This window comes from Erythrolamprus reginae, chromosome 4 (genome assembly GCF_031021105.1).
Source record: "Erythrolamprus reginae isolate rEryReg1 chromosome 4, rEryReg1.hap1, whole genome shotgun sequence".
Lineage (NCBI taxonomy): Eukaryota > Metazoa > Chordata > Lepidosauria > Squamata > Dipsadidae > Erythrolamprus > Erythrolamprus reginae.
Window position 1 is genome coordinate 3,533,147 of NC_091953.1, and position 17,471 is coordinate 3,550,617.

At 40.5% G+C, this 17,471-nt stretch overlaps 1 protein-coding gene across 1 annotated transcript in view; it reads left to right on the forward strand.

The window, feature by feature from the left end:
* MAP6 (microtubule associated protein 6) overlaps positions 1–14,255 on the forward strand; it is a 31,855-nt gene extending 17,600 nt beyond the window's left edge. Inside the window, exon 5 of the mRNA XM_070751615.1 lies at positions 14,140–14,255. Within this exon, the coding sequence (XP_070607716.1) occupies positions 14,140–14,222 (83 nt within the window). The 3' untranslated portion in view covers positions 14,223–14,255. The remainder of the gene's footprint in view (positions 1–14,139) is intronic.
* Positions 14,256–17,471: the final 3,216 nt, after the last annotated feature.

The window sequence follows — 17,471 nt, forward strand, 5'->3', positions numbered from 1 at the left end:
TTAATAATACGTTAAAAAAACAGTCCTTAAAATTCTGATTTAAAAAACTATCATAAATAATATCAAAATCAAGTTTACAAACTACAAAGGTGACTGACTCATGGCATTCAACATCCAGTAAGCCAGCTCACCATTTTTTTGCCCCCTAATGTTTTGAAGAAACTAAATTTCCCCTGTTCTTGGCTACAGATTGAACAAACGTTTTCAGTCCGGATCTGCGGTGTTACACACTTGCTTGTGCAAATCCTCCTCTGCCCCTCATTCGCCCGAGCCGGTATAACCTCAAATACTTTTCAGTTTAAAATGCAGTGTCAAATTTTGTGAGAGCAGAGGAAATGTGTTACTCTCCAGTTGTGAAACCCGTATCACAAAAGCTTTTAAAGAAGAGACTGGACAACCGTTTCCTTTGAAACATTAGTGGATTTCCCGCTTGAGTTAAGGGGTCAGACTAGAAGACCTCCAAGGTCCCTCTAACTCCTCTATTCTGTTGAAATAGAATAGACTCTCATAGACTCTTGTTGGAAACAAATCAAATATGTTTTTTTTAAATAAGGGTTTTTAGTTGTTTTATTAGATTGGATTGTTACATGTTGTTTTTTTAGTCGTTGTTAGCCACCCCGAGTCTGCGGAGAGGGGTGGCATACAAATCCAATAAATAATAATAATAATAATAATAATAATAATAATAATAATAATAATAATAATAAAATAGAAAGCAGACATCAGGTTTCACAACTCTCCCTTCTTGCAAACTAGCCTGGAATGAGTTAAGGATGCCCGTCGGGTTGCCGTTTTGCCCGTCGGCACCCATTTTGTGAAGGTGCTCACAACCTGCTTTCTGAAGTCCAGATGTGCCAGATTGCCTATAGAAAAATTCTTGACCTATTTGCTCTAAAGCAGTGGTTCTCAACCTGGGGGTCGGGACCCCTTTGGGGGTCGAATGACCATTTCACAGGGGTCGCCCAAGACCCTAGGAAAAGACAAATTTCCCATGGTGTTAGGAACTAATGCTTCTATTTTGGCGCCTTGGAACATATTTTTTACAATCTGACCAATCAGGCATTTACAGTGGGGGTGTCCCTCTGACCTTACTGTCAATCAGCTTAAAACTCTGTTGAGAGAATTGGCGCTTTGACTTATGGTTGGGGGTCACCACAACAGGAGGAACTGTATTAAGGGATCGCGGCGTTAGAAAGGCTGAGAACCACTGCTCTAAAGCTAAATATTGCAAGTGGGAAGAACTGCTGGGATTTTTAAAGTCATCCATCCTGAAAGGGCAGAGGCTGTTAAAAAAATATCCAGATTTCCCCAACCCCAACTCCATTATTTGCATCTGTGCGTGATAATCTATTATCCGTTATGTATGCATCGTCATTTAACCTGCACAGATTTTATTGAATCTCTTTTTGGAGAGGGGAAACATGGCTGAATTTAAGTTAAGTTAAGACACTTTTTAAAATATTAGGCAGTTCTTGTCCATTTGCCCATTTCGGATTTAACAAAAAGAAGATAAATGCAAAAAAAGTATTGAAAAACATATTTCCCCATCTCCTCCTTAGCAAAGCAAAAACTGTCACATTTTTCTGGTTCTTGGCAGGATAAAAAATAGACGTGACCTTTCATTGTTTCTTGGCCCCAAATCGCCAATTAGATTTGGCAAATTATACATCATCAGAGGAGGGAAAAAAGAGATTGGGAAGGAAGGAAAGAAAGCTCCAGAGATATTATTTTCCAAGGGAGGGGAGATATTTAAGCAAAGACCCTCGGCTAATTGTAAGGGATTATTTCTAGAGCAATGAGCATACAAATCTAATAAATCAAATTAATTAAATTAAATTTGAAAAAGAAAAATCTGTGCAAAAAGTCAGTAGAAATAGTGGATAGGGACGTTGGAGAAATAAGCAAAAATAACTCTTTTGCTAGAATGCCAGGCTAGGAAATGTTACTTAAAGGGTGGGGGGGGGGGAGTACTTGGGATATAGGGGGTGGGCTTGGTGGGGAGGGGGCACAGTTGTATGATACAGGGGTAACCCACGTGGTTGGCTTGATTGTTGAAACGGATGCGACCAAAAAAAATAATAATTGTAGCATTATGTGTGTGATGTCTCTCTCTGCTACGGAATTGTGCTGGAATGCTTTTCACTTTATAAAGTACGTGTCACAATTTCTCTTACAATGTTATTTCTACGCTTAGTTGTGCTAGAAATGTAGAGTGTGAAGTGATTAGCCAAGAATTGTGTGTATGTCTGGAAAAAAAATAATAAAGGGGTGTGTGGGGGTTTTTTTTTTTACAACTCCAGGGCTCTGGAGGAATTTAAGGAGGATTCTCCAAATCCAAACCAGTTGGACCTTAAAATAAAAAAAAAATTGCCAGTATGATGACAGTTGCTGCATATAAAGTGCATATATCCTATTTTATCCCCAGGAATGGTGTTTATGTTGTGTAATTTAATCCAGCAATTTCCCATTAGGGAAATGCAGATTGAAATAATATGTACTGTTAGTCCTCGACTTACAACCACAATAAAAGCCCACAATTTCCACGGCCGAGCGAAACAGCTGTTAATTTAATGTAATTTATTAAATCTATAAGCCGCCCAACTCCTTCTGGACTCTTTAAGCAAGCTTTGCCCTGTTTTCACAAGCATTCTCGCCATAGATGTTAAGTGAATCACCACAGTTGTTAAGTCAATAGCATGGTTGTTAAGTGAATCACCTCATTTGTTAAGTCAAGAACATGGTTGTTAAGTGAATTCCCTCATTTGCTAAGTCGAGAAGGTGGTTGTTAAGTGAATCACCTCAGTTGTTAAGTCAAGAACATGGTTGTTAAGTGAATTCCCTCAGTGGCTAAGTCGAAAAGGTGGTTGTTAAGTGAATCACCTTAGTTGTTCACTCAAGAACATGGTTGTTAAGTGAATTCCCTCAGTTGCTAAGTTGAGAAGGTGGTTGTTAAGTGAATTGCCTTAGTTGTTAAGTCAAGAACATGGTTGTTAAGTGAATTCCCTCAGTTGCTCAATCGAGAAGGTGGTTGTTAAGTGAATCACCTTAGTTGTTAAGTCAAGAACATGATTATTAAGTGAATTCCCTCAGTGGCTAAGTCGAAAAGGTGGTTGTTAAGTGAATCACCTCAGTTGTTAAGCCAAGAACATAGTTGTTAAGTGAATCTGGCTTCTCCGTGGACTTTGCTTGTCAAAAGGTCGCTAAGGGGGATTGGCAGACCCCCCAGGGATCCTGCGGCCGTCATAAGTATGAGTCAGCTGCCTGAATTTCGACCGTGTGGCCGTACAGTTATAAGTGTGAATCACAGTCACAACACAACATTTTTCAGTGCTGTTGTAATTGATGACCAGTCACTGAACGAACTGTAAGTCAAGGATGACCTGAATTGCTATAGAAATAGTGGCAAATCTTTTCAAATCCTACATCCAAAAAATAAAATATTCCTTAATTTGCCCCATCACCACTTTGCTTATTTGCAATTTGCCACGAGTGAAGGGTGAGGAAGGGTTTGATTGACACCTCGGAAAAGGCTGGTCCAGAATTTATTTATTTATTTTATTTATTTATTGGATTTGTATGCCGCCCCTCTCCGTAGACTCGGGGCGGCTAACAAAGTAATTTAAAAAATCATATAAATCCAATACTAAAACAACTAAAAAAACCTTATTTGTAAAACCAAACATCCCTACAAACAAACATACCATGCATAAATTGTAAAGGCCTAGGGGGAAAGAATATCTCAGTTCACCCATGCCTGATGGCAGAGGTGGGTTTTAAGGAGCTTACGAAAGGCGAGGAGGGTGGAGGCAATTCTAATCTCCAGGGGGAGTTGGTTCCAGAGGGCCGGGGCCGCCACAGAGAAGGCTTTTCCCCTGGGCCCCGTAAAACGACATTGTTTTGTTGACGGGACCCGGAGAAGGCCAACTCTGGGACCTAACCGGTCGCTGGGATTCATGCGGCAGAAGGTGGTCCTGGAGATAATCTGGTCCGGTGCCATGAAGGGCTTTATAGGTGATGACCGGAAACTGATCGGCAACCAATGCAGACTGTGGAGTGTTGGTGTTACATGGGCATTTTTGGGAAAGAATGTTAACTTTGTAACAGCCACTAAATGAAACTGTTTGTAAGTCAAGGACTACCTATATATATGTGTGTGTGAAAGGCACTCCTTTGTGTATCAACAATTCTTTTGCTGTGTAATGCACAAACGTTGCTGTCACGAAGCATCCTTCATCGCTGCGTCTGTTTCGGGCGATCCAAAGTCAAATATTTTCTTCTGAAAATTCAAGGATGCAAAGGAATTTGGCAAAATAAAAACAAAACGGCTGCAGCTGACACCGTCGGAAATTGGCACGGGGTTCTCCCGACTGGGTTTATTTATATGGAAATAAAGAGGGTGGTTTGGTTAGACATTGAGTTAGCAGGGCCTAGGTGGGGTTTTTTTTGTGTGTATGCGTGTGTATATAAGTATTCTCAGGTCACACGCCCTTTAAAACACTCTGCAAGTTTTGTGGGTGCCTCCTTCCACATCTGCAATCGACGATCCTGAGAAATTTTCCTTGTAGATGAAGCAGCTTAGGGAATTCCTGTCGGGAAAGATGAGAACAGCTGTCCATCAAGGCAAGATAATAATATTATCTATAATATTATTATTATAAGATTATTATTATATCTCTGTATACCACCAATATGTACTTGATAATAAAATAAAATAAAAAATGATAAAATAAATAAATAAGATTGTGGAAGGAGAAAAAAAAATGAATATACAGTATACCTCTCCACTTGGAGTTATTAATTAAATGTGGATTTCTTGGTATTCTCTGAGCTTGGTTATTGTCTTGTAGACATTTCACTACCCAGCTAGGTAACGTCATCATTGCTAGAAGGGAATGAGGGGTTTGCTCTCCATTTATAGAAACATAGAAATATAGAAGATTGATGGCAGAAAAAGACCTAAGGGTCCATCTAGTCTGCCCTTATACTATTTCCTGTATTTTATCTTACAATGAATCTATGTTTATCCCAGGCATGTTTAAATTCAGTTACTGTGGATTTACCAACCATGTCTGCTGGAAGTTTGTTCCAAGGATCTACTACTCTTTCAGTGAAATAATATTTTCTCATGTTGCCTTTGATCTTTCCCCCAACTAACTTCAGATTGTGTCCCCTTGTTCTTGTGTTCACTTTCCTATTAAAAACACTTCCCTCCTGGACCTTACTTAACCCTTGAACATATTTAAATGTTTCGATCATGTCCCCCCTTTTGCCTTCTGTCCTCCAGACTATACAGATGGAGTTCATGAAGTCTTTCCTGATACGTTTTATGCTTAAGACCTTCCACCATTCCTGTAGCCCAGAGGTCTTCAAACTTGGCAACTTTAAGACTTGTGGACTTCAATTCCCAGAATTCTCCAGTCAGCATAGGTGGCTGGAGAATTCTGGGAGTTGAAGTCCACAAGTCTTAAAGTTGCCAAGTTTGGGGACCCCTGCTGTAGCCCGTCTTTGGAGCCGTTCAATTTTGTCAATATCTTTTTGTAGGTGAGGTCTCCAGAACTGAACACAGTACTCCAAATGTGGTCTCTCCAGCGCTCTATATAAGGGGATCACAATCTCCCTCTTCCTGCTTGTTATACCTCTAGCTATGCAGCCAAGCATCCTACTTGCTTTTCCTACTGCCCGACCACACTGCTCACCCATTTTGAGACTGTCAGAAATCACGACCCCTAAATCCTTCTCTTCTGAAGTTTTTGCTAACACAGAACTGCCAATGCAATACTCAGATTGAGGATTCCTTTTCCCCAAGTGCATTATTTTACATTTGGAAACATTAAACTGCAGTTTCCATTGCTTTGACCATTTATCTAGTAAAGCTAAATCATTTACCATATTACAGATGCCTCCAGGAATATCAACCCTATTGCACACTTTAGAGTCATCGGCAAATAGGCAAACCTTCCCTACCAAACCTTCCCCTATGTCACTCACAAACATATTAAAAAGAATAGGACCCAGAACAGACCCTTTTGGCACACCGCTTGTAACATTTATAAACCCCACTTCCTTCTAGCGCTGATGATGTTACCTAGCTGGGTAGTGAAACACGGGCAAGAAAGCAACCAAGCTCAGAGCCTCAAGAGTTCAATCCTGAGATGAAAATATTCCATCGAAATGAGTTCAATAAAATGTAAAACATTTCTTGATCCCTGTAAAATCTGCACAGTAATGAATGAAATAAAAAGGACCCCCCTCTTCTCTTTTTGTGGATATAGAAGAAACAATGGTCATTTACAAGTGTTTTTCACTTTGCTGGTTAACACCCAAGTGTCTCTTTTAATTCTGGGCATTGAAGTGCCTGGTTTTTATGTTCTATGCCAATGTTATTCTTTTTAGAGCGGAGTTTCTAAAATTTGGTCATTTTAAGACACGTGGACTTCAACTCCCAGAATCCCCAAGCCAGCATGAGTGGCTGGGGGATGCTGGGAATTGAAGTTCACCCATGCTGGCTGGGGGATTCAGGAAATTGAAGTTCACCCATGTTGGCTGAGGGATTCTGGGAGTTGAAGTCCACCCATGCTGGCTGGGGATTCCGGAAGTTGAAGTCCACTCATGTTGGCTGGGGGATTCTGGGAATTGAAGTCCACGTATCTTAAAGTGGCCAAATTTGAAAACGACTCCTTTTAAAGCATCCTTTCCAAATTGGTGCCCTGGAGAAATTCCAGTCCCAAGAGTTCGTTCAGAGCTGCAATACCCAATGGAGACAAATTTATCCAAGTTGTAGCTGCTTCTCTAACTCTCATTATTTAATTGTCTGACTGGTTGAACCCTGAGACAGGGAGCTTGATGGAGAGTTTGTCCAAAATCATGTAGTATTTCAACACTTTTTTGCTGTACATTAATTTCACAAACGCCCACCATTTTTTTTTGAGTGACAAACCCATTTTTCAACAATGCAGCACATTGAGAACTGCAATGTAAACAAATGACAAGTTTTATTTCAACTCCCAATTGCAAAAAAAGTTGAAATGCGAATGAAATAAAGTTTTTCCCCCAATTCTAGTTTTGGTTTAACTCTTTGGGCACCAGTGGGAAACGATTGCTGTCAATCAACTGGGTTTTTCTTTCTTTCTTCTTTTTTTAAACAAAAAGAAGATCCTTGTCTTGTAATGCCTTTGCATTCCTTGTATAAGATCTGGCTTCTTGGCTTCTCATGTTTTCCTTTCTGCCTTTGGTTTGCTTCCCTGGTTACATCGGCGCTGTATTTTGTACTGTATTGAATGTTCCACCTATCACCACCACCCTTTTTGCAAGATGGTGCTAAAAACCCCTTTTCCGCAGCTTTTGTACATACCCCATTCCTCTTTGACTCTGTGCAAAGAAAGAGATTGAAATAAACGCCACAATCACCTGCTTCGCTCACATTTGCAGTGTTTGTGTTATGGGACGGAGGGAGGGCGCCGGGCGGCACGCCATTAAACCATCTCGGGTCATAACCAGTAGTGAAATCCATTTTTTTAAAAAAACTACCGGTTCTGTGGGCGTGACATGATGGGCGTGGTGTGGTTTGGTGGGCGTGGCAGGGGAAGGATATTGTATTTACCGGTTCTCCAAAATACTCCAAATTTCCACGACCAAAACCTGTTGGATTTCACTCCCGGTCATAACACAACTGAACAAGGGTCATTAATGGTGAGATGGGGAGCTGCATTTATTTATTACATTTTTTTATCCTGCCTTTATTACTTTGTAAGTAACTCAAGGCAGCAAATATACACAGTACTCCTTCCTCTTCCTATTTTTTCCATACAACATCCTGGTGAGGTGGGTTAGACGGAGAGGAGGGGGAGATTGGCCCAAAGTCACCCAGATGGCTTTAATGCCTAAAGGCAGAACTAGAATTCACAGTCTCCTGGCAATTGGCCCAAAGTCACCCAACCACGGAGGAAGTGTGGCACGCCATTAAACCATCTCGGGTCATATCCAGTAGTGAAATCCAATATTTTTTTTAACTACCGGTTCTGTGGGCGTGGCATGATGGGCGTGGTGTGGTTAGGTGCCAAGGCAGAACTAGAATTCACAGTCTCCTGGAGATTGGCCCAAAGTCAACCAACCAGGTTTCATGGCCAAGGCGAACTAGAATTCACAGTCTCCTGGCGATTGGCCCAAAGTCACCCAACGCCATTAAACCATCTCGGGTCATAACCAGTAGTGAAATCCAATAATTTTTTAAACTACCGGTTCTGTGGGCATGGCATGATGGGCGTGGTGTGGTTTGGTGCCAAGGCAGAACTAGAATTCACAGTCTCCTGGCGATTGGCCCAAAGTCACCCACCTGCCTTTCAATGAATAAGGCAGTACAAGAACTCACCCTATCTTGGTTTCTGGAGTGCTGCCTTAACCACTAGGCTAAACTTTTAATTTGGTATTCCCAAAGCTGAAAAACAGCAACGGTTCTGCATGCCAACAGTTGATAGTTGAATTCCCCTTTCAGTCAATCAATCATGGCAGATAACTTATTGGTTAGAAGGGGTTACTACAACATTACTCACTTCCCAGGAGTACAATGTAAACTCGGGGCAGGGTTTTCTTTGGTAACTTAGGGATGGATGGAGTTCAGCTTTAGAATTGTGAGTCGCTTGGTTCAGTTGGGCAGCTATAAAAATTGAATGAATGAACGAACGAACGAACGAATGAACGAATAAATGAATGAATGAATGAACGAACAAATGAATGAACGAACAAATGAATGAATGAATGAATGAATGAATGAACGAATGAATGCCCAGACTTTTCCAGCCAGCACTCTGCCTGGGGAATTCTGGGAATTGAAGTCCATCCATCTTCCAAGTTGCCAAAGTTGAGAAAGACGTATTGACCCGAAACAATTTTCACGCTACACAAAACGAGAAAGACTGCTGAATGAACAGGTGGCTGATTTTGGACAGGCATGGAAAGAAAGTTTTCCCTCATATCCCTAAACAATGTAAAAATATCCTCCTATGTGTTGGAGTGCTAAATATATACCTTTAAGTTCAAAGGAATGTTCAACTACACACACACACCCATATATAATTTTATATTTATATAAACATAAAAGCTGAAGTGAGAAAAAGGAAAAAAGAGGAATCAAAGAGACAACTAAAGACACAAGGAGAAATGGTAAAAAAGAAAAGAAAATAAATTTAAAAACTTCTTATTTTCTTTACAGCAATTGTTTGTTTGTTTGTTTATTTGTTTATTTGTTTGTTTGTTTGTTTGTTTGTTTATTTATTTAATTAATTTGTATGCCGCCCCTCTCCGCAGACTCGGGGCAGCTCACAACAGCAACAGAAAACAATATATAATACAAATTCAATAATTAGAAAGCTAAAAACCCATAATTTTTTTAAATATTTCAGTTCCCCCATGCCTGACGGCAGAGGTGGGTTTTAAGGAGTTTGCGGAAGGCAAGGAGGGTGGGGGCAGTTCTAATCTCAGGGGGGAGCTGGTTCCAGCGGGTCGGGGCCGCCACAGAGAAGGCTCTTCCCCTGGGACCCGCCAAATGACATTGTTTAGTCAACGGGACCCGGAGATAAATAAAGGTGTTAATTTAGCTATTATTATTATTATTATTATTATTATTATTATTATTATTATTATTATTATTATTAATTAGATTTGTATGCTGCCCCTCTCCGAAGACTTGGAGTGGCTCACAACAGGAATACAAAATACAAACCCAATGATCAGAAAAGCAAAACAGTTAAAAACCTTGATTTAAAAACACTCATACAACCCAAACAAACCATACATAAAACGGAGCAGCCAAGGGGAATCAATTTATGGTTATCACATAACTTTCTTTCTATAATCTCTTCTGTCTAATCATCAATAAATCAGCTGTTTATAAAAATAATAAAGGCGGGATATGAATAAATAAATACGTCGACACAACATCCTTTAGCTGCAAAATCTACTGGCAACATTTATGCAATCTGCTAAGCAATCCCCCATTCATTTTTGGGGTTTGATTTGATTTGATTCTACTTGATTTGACTTTAATAGCTGCCCATGTCAACAAGAGACTTTGTCATTGTACATCCTGAAACATAAAAACAATTGAAACATTACAAAATATATGGCACCAAGAAAGTAGCAATGTCACTTAGATTTATATACTGCCTCCCAGTGCTTTCCAGCCCTCTCTAAGCAAGTTCCAGAATCAGCCTTCACACCCACACCCACACCAATCTGGGTCCTCATTTTACTCACCTCGGAAGGACAGAAGCTTGAGTTAACCTTGAGCTGGTCAGGATTGAACTGCTGGCAGTGGGCAGAGATAACCTGCAACATTGCATTGTAACAATGGCACCATTATGCCTTCCTTCCTTCCTTCTTCACCCATTTTCTCCTTCCTTCCTTCCTTCCTTTCTTCTTCACCCATTCTCTCCTTCCTTCCTTCCTTCCTTCCTTCCTTCTTCACCCATTCTCTGCTTCCTTCCTTCCTTCCTTCCTTCATTCATTCATTCATTCATTCTTTACCCATTCTCTCCTTCCTTCCTTTCTTTCTTCCTTCCTTCTTCACCCATTCTCCCTTCCTTCCTTCCTTCTTCACCCATTCTCTCCCTCCTTCCTTCCTTCCTTCCTTTCTTCACCCATTCTCTGCTTCCTTCCTTCCTTTCTTTCTTCACCCATTCTCTCCTTCCTTCCTTTCTTCCTTTCTTCCTTCTTCACCCATTCTCTGCTTCCTTCCTTCCTTCCTTCCTTCATTCATTCATTTACCCATTCTCTCCTTCCTTCCTTTCTTTCTTCCTTCCTTCTTCACCCATTCTCTCCCTCCTTCCTTCCTTCCTTTCTTCACCCATTCTCTCCTTCCTTCCTTCCTTCCTTCCTTTCTTTCTTTCTTTCTTCACCCATTCTCTCCTTCCTTCCTTCCTTCCTTCTTCATCCATTCTCTGCTTCCTTCCTTCCTTCCTTCCTTCCTTCATTCATTCATTACCCATTCTCTCCTTCCTTCCTCACCCATTCTCCCTGCCTTCCTTCCTTCCTTCATTCATTCATTCTTTACCCATTCTCTCCTTCCTTCTTTCCTTCCTTCATTCTTTACCCATTCTCTCCTTCCTTCCTTCCTTCCTTCCTTCATTCATTCCTTCATTCTTTATCCATTCTCTCCTTCCTTCCTTCTTCACCCATTCTCCCTGCCTTCCTTCCTTCCTTCATTCATTCATTCGGAAAAACGGACTTCCAGCTTGCCTGTCATGCTGTTTTTCGCATTCCGGGGCTTCAGAAAGCTTCCCTGAAGGCTCCGGAGTACGAAAAACAGCACAACGGGCAAACAGGAAGTCCATTTTTCCAAACTTCCGGTTTGTCCGTTTGTCCGTTTTTTTCACCGCCTCAGGCTTTAGTGAGGCCTGTGTACATACGGGGGGACAAGGAGGATTGTGCACATGCTCAGGGGAAGCACAGGGGTGCGCATGCATGGGTGAATGGGTGTGCGCACACGCGTGCACACCCTTTTCGCACGCGAAACACAAAAAGGTTTGCCATTACTGGACTAGGACTCAGGACTTCTGACCACAACTGAGCCCCAAACGTCCACTGCGAAGCAAGATGGCTATTAGGTGATTAATTATTATTTTTTTGGCCTCATTTTACAACCTTTCTGGCCACCGGCGTTAAGTGAATCCCTGACGTTGTTAAGTTGGTAACACGGTTGTTAAGTGAATCTAGCTTCTCCATTGCTGGTCAGAAGGTCCCAAGTGACCGCAGGATACGTCGTAAATACAAGCCGGCTGAATTTTGATCATGTGACCACAAGGATGCTACGACGGTCGTAAGTATGAAAAAAATGGTCACAAGACACTTTATTCCAGGGCCACTGCAATTTCGAACGGTCCCTAAATGAATTGTTGTAAATTGAGGAATATCTGTAGAGGATTTCTCAATCTTAGCAGTGTTTAAGATGTGTGGATCTTACTGGCTAGGCGTAAGGGTAGGGGACATTGGTTCTTCTATGATTTGTGGACTTCAACTCCCAGAATTCCTTAGCCAATTATGTTAGCTCTGGAATTCTGGGAGTTGAAGTCCATATGTCATAGAAGAGCCAACGTTCCTTACCCCTGGGCTAAAGGAATTCTGGGAGTTGAAGTCCACACACCTTTTAAGTTCATATGGTTGAGAAACTCATTATTAGTAGGTGAAGTCGAGCTGTGGAGCAAATCTGAATTGCTCTGAAAAGGTGCATCACAAAATGCAAATGATATTTTTATTATTATATTATATAATATATTATATAATATATTTTTATTATTATATTATATAATATATATTTATTATTATATTATATATTATATTATTATTATTATTATTATTATTATTATTATTATTATTATTATTATTATTATTATCCTATTCACAAAAACAGTAATACAAAGCAAATGAGATTTATATGCTGGATTTCGTATCACAATATCACAAGTCGAACAATTCCCAAGCGTCCAACTTGTGATATTGTGATATGAAATTATTATTATTGTTGTTATTGTTGTTATTGTTATTTTCTTTACAAACAGTAAGGCACAGCAAATGAGATTGATATGCTGGATTTCATATCACAGTATCACAAATCGAACATTTCCCAAACCTCTGACTTGTGATATTGTGATACGAAATTGTTGTTGTTATTGTTGATGTTGTTATTATTATTATTATTATTGTTGTTGTTATTATTATCATTGTTGTTGTTGTGATTGTTGTTGTTATTATTATTATTATTATTGTTGTTGTTGTTGTTGTTGTTGTTGTTTTGCCTCCATGGGCCCTGACATCTTTTTTCTTCAATTTTTCATATCCTTCTGGTACTCGCACATGCGCAGAAGCAAAATCCTGCAAGAGGAACATGCACGCGCAAGAGATTTCAGCGATTTTTTTCCATCTGTGCATTAGAGCTGAGGTTCTTCAAACTTGGCAACTTTAAGACTTGTGGACTTCAACTCCCAGAATTCAAGTCTTAAAGTTGTCGAATTTGAAGATTCTCTTTTAGCGGGTTGTTGAGGCCACTTGGAGGTTTATCTGATGGGAAGCTGACCCTGAGGTCTAAGATAAACCTCCAAGTGGCCTCAACAACCATCTAAAAGGATGGAAATGACCAGCTCTCCTGCAAGGATTTTAAATCCTTCCATTCCCCACCATCCAGTTAGAACTGAAGAAGCTCCTTGTAGGAGAAGCAAAATGTCTTCAAAAGGAAAACCCCCCCAAGAAAGTCCAGTTGCCTCCTAAAAATAGCACCTTTGGGACAACTGTGACCTGGAGGACTGAGATTCTCTACAAGTAAGGGGCGTACATAAGTGCACTGGTGTGCCTTTTGTCCCCTGTCCAATTGTCTTTCCTTTCTTTCACCTATCTTATATATTCTCTCCCTTTCATATATCCTCTCCTCTAAGTTCACCTTCACCCTCTTTTATATTATCACATGTCTATCTTTCTTCCTATGTATTTGTGTATTGGACAAATGAATAAATAAAATGAATAAATAAAAAAGTTGGTTTTTTTTTTACTAACCTCATGGAGGTAAACATGAGGTTAGTAAAAAAATAAATAAGATCTAAGTATTGCCCACAGGATCATATGCTGCAACGTTCTACCTGTCAATGACTACTTCAGCTTCAACCGCAACAACACAAGAGCATGCAACAGATTCAAACTTAATATTAACCGCTCCAAACTTGACTGTAAAAAATACGACTTCAGCAACCGAGTTGTCGAAGCGTGGAACTCATTACCGGACTCAGTTGTGTCAACCCCCAGCCCCCAACATTTCACCCTTAGACTCTCCACGACTGACCTCTCCAGGTTCCTAAGAGGCCAGTAAGGGGCGTGCATAAGTGCACCAGTGTGCCTTCCGTCCCCTTCCAATTGTCTTTCCTTATCTCATTTATCTTTCCTTCCTTTCAAATATGTTCACCTCTATTTTTATATCTTTTCTTCTATTCTTTTCTTTACTTATATTATTACATATCTATTCTCTTCAATGTGTATTATGTATTGGACAAAATAAACAAACAAACAAACAAACAAACAAATAAATAAAAAAACAGTGTCTATTCCAATCTTCTATTTTTTTCTTTTCTCACTTCATTTTCTTTTAATCTCTACTTTCAGAGTCCCCGATAAAACCGTTGATGGTAGAGCTAAGGAATCCAAGTACTTTATCTCAAGAATATCCTCTGGTGGCTCAGACCTGAGCAGGGATTGAAAAAAACCTTCTGGCCTGTTGGCGAAAGCAGATTTGATTTTCTTTTTAAAATCAATAAACGGTTGCTGAGATTTTTGGTTGTCTTGGTCATCATTCTTGAAGGGAGGTTGAGATGCATACGTCAAATTCCTTTCCCCCCCACCTAATTTTTATTTTTTCCACATTAAAATCAAATCACTGGAAGTTTTTCAGATGTTGGATCATGTTCTGTCGAGCTCTCTGGTAGAATCCTCCCGAAAATGCACAGATACAATTTCAGACACACACATGTTTGAAAATTCAAAACAATGTTCTTTATACCAAAAATGCAAATAAACAGAGCACTCTTTTTGTATAGCCAAGAGCACTCGTCTCCAAACAAACTGGTAATTTATTCACAGTCCTTCTTTCACAAAGTGAAACACACTTTGCTCTGGTTTAGTTTCAAAGTAGGGAAAAATCAGCACACAAAGGTCAAAGTCAGCAAGGCAGGCACAAAACACAAGGATCAGATAATCCTCCACAATGGCCAAACCCACAGGCTGCTATTTATAGCAGCCTCACTAATGACCACAGCCCCACCTAACCACAGGTGGCCTCATGTTCTTTGATAATAATGTCTCAGTTGTTGCTGCCTATGCATCGCTCTCCGCATGCGTGGCTGTATCATTAACTCTTGTTCCGAATCCAAGGAGGAGCTAGATAATTGATCTCCTTCTGAGCTGTCTGCCCCACTCTCCTCCTCCCTGTCACTCATGTCTTCTTGGTTAGAGGAGCCTTCATCAGCAGATTCCACCAGGAGCAAAACAGGCCTGCGGTATGTGGATGTCTCCCCCACATCCACAGTCCTTGGGGCAGGAGCTGGGTCAGAGCTAACCACAACAGATAACTGTCTGAAGTAGTGAAGGGTTTCCTGCCTAAGCAGGGGGTTGGACTAAAAGACCTCCAAGGTCCCTTCCAACTCTGTTGTTATTCTTCTATACAACACCACATATAAAGCAATTGGCATGCATTGTCTCATAATACAGTGCTCTAATTTACATTCCAATCTTATTTTTTGTTATTCAATCTGTCTCAATCTTTCCTTTTTCACTCCCCTCTTACTCTCCACCTCTACATTCACTGGCTGGGGAATTCTGGGAGTTGAAGTCCAAATGTCTTCAAATTGCCAAGGTTGGGAAACACTGGTCTGGAGGACAGAAGGGAAAGTGGGGACACGATTGAAACATTTAAATATCTGAAAGGGTTCAATAAGGTTCAGGAGGGAAGTGTTTTTAATAGGAAAGTGAACACAAGAACAAGGGGGCACAATCTGAGGTTAGTTGGGGGAAAGATCAGAAGCAACGAGAGAAAATATTATTTTACTGAAAGAGGAGTAGATGCTTGGAACAAACCTCCAGCAGATGTGGTTTGTCAATCCACAGGAACTGAATTTAAACATGCCTGGGATAAACATAGATCCATTCTAGGATAAAATACAGGAAATAGTACAAGGGCAGACTAGATGAACCTGGAGGTCTTTTTCTGCAGTCAATCTTCGTCAATCTTCTATGTTTCTATCTCATTAAATGAGGTTGAATGTGTATAATTTTATTTATTTATTTATTATTTGTTTATTTATTATTTATTTATTACTTACTTACTTACTTATTTATATGTACATAGTTTTTGTATGCCTGTGTGTAATATGTATGTACACGTATGACATATATACATAGAATTAAAGAGTATATTTTGGAGGTTCAGTCATAGTAAATAGAGAAATTGTATCTCTTTGAGGCTAGGCACCCTAACCATTACCCAAACTCTTGACTTGAGTAACCTCAAGTTGGCCACCTTTAATAATAATAATAATAATAATAATAATAATAATAATAATAATAATAATAATAATAATAATAATAATCGCACAGACTGACTACAAGCATAGACATGCTGTGGCACAGATGATCCACTGGAACTTGTGCCGGAACTACCATCTACCAGTGGCAAAGAACTGGTGGGATCATAAGCCCAAAAAAGTGGTCGAAAATGAGCAAGCAAAACTACTGTGGGACTTCCGACTTCAGACTGACCGAATTCTGAAGCATAACACACCAGACATCCTGATTGTGGAGAAAAAGAAAGTATGGATCATCGACATCGCAATCCCAGGAGACAGCAGAATTGAGGAGAAGCAGCTAGAGAAATTAGTGAAATATGAAGATCTAAAAATCGAGCTGCAATGACTCTGGCATAAGCCCGTGAAAGTGGTCCCAGTGGTACTTGGCACGCTGGGCGCAGGGCCAAAGGATCTCAACGGACATTTGAAAACCATCGGAATTGACAAAATCTCCATCTGTCAATTGCAAAAGGCCGTTTTACTGGGATCGGCAAACAAAATTCGCCACTACATCACACAGTCCTAAGTGCTTGGGAAGCGCCCGACTGGTGATGAAATACGACATCCAGCATAGTGATCTCGTTTGCTGTGTAATAATAATAATAATTTGTTAGACTTGTATGCCGCCCCTCTCCGAAGACTTTAAGCCAGTCACATGACCTTTAAGCCACTCCCCCATCACATGATCGTCAAGCCACTCCCAGCTGGTCACAGGGCCAGCAAACCACACCCCACAAAATAAGCCACGCCCACAGTGCTGTAGGAAGAGGTTTTGCAGCCCTTCACTGTAGGTTGACCATTGGGCCAACCTGGGTCTCTTTATCCTTTTGTTGCATCACTTGCCTTCCGGCTCACCCGATTGGTCCAGGCTTTTCCATAGCAAGTGGGAGAGCAAGAAGGATGCAGGTGCCACTGGGCCCCCTCCTCTATATCGCTCTCTCTTCTCCGGATGGATCAGCTCTGAGAGGGGGGGAGGACAAAATTTTAACATAGCTGCGAGAGAATTCAACAGCAGCAACAGACCACAGAGAAGAAAACTAGGTTGGGCTCTGACCTTTTTTGCCCCCCCTCCCCTGCGGGAGAAGGCTGTATTTAAATTATTGGTGGGGGTGGGGGGCAATGGGGGAGAGGAAGGGCGCAGATAAAGGGTATTTGGAAAGCTTCGGACACCTGGTTGTTCCAAGGAAGGGTTTAAAAAAAAAAATCCAGTGGTTCTGTCCGACACACCAAGCTTGGATTTGTGACCAAATATTGATTCGATTGGATCAACCTTGGTTAGCTTCAACTTATTTACTTACCTATTTATCTACTTGTCTATCTGTCATATTGTCTGTCTTTCTGTCTGTCTATTTGTCTATCATATCTATCTATCTATCT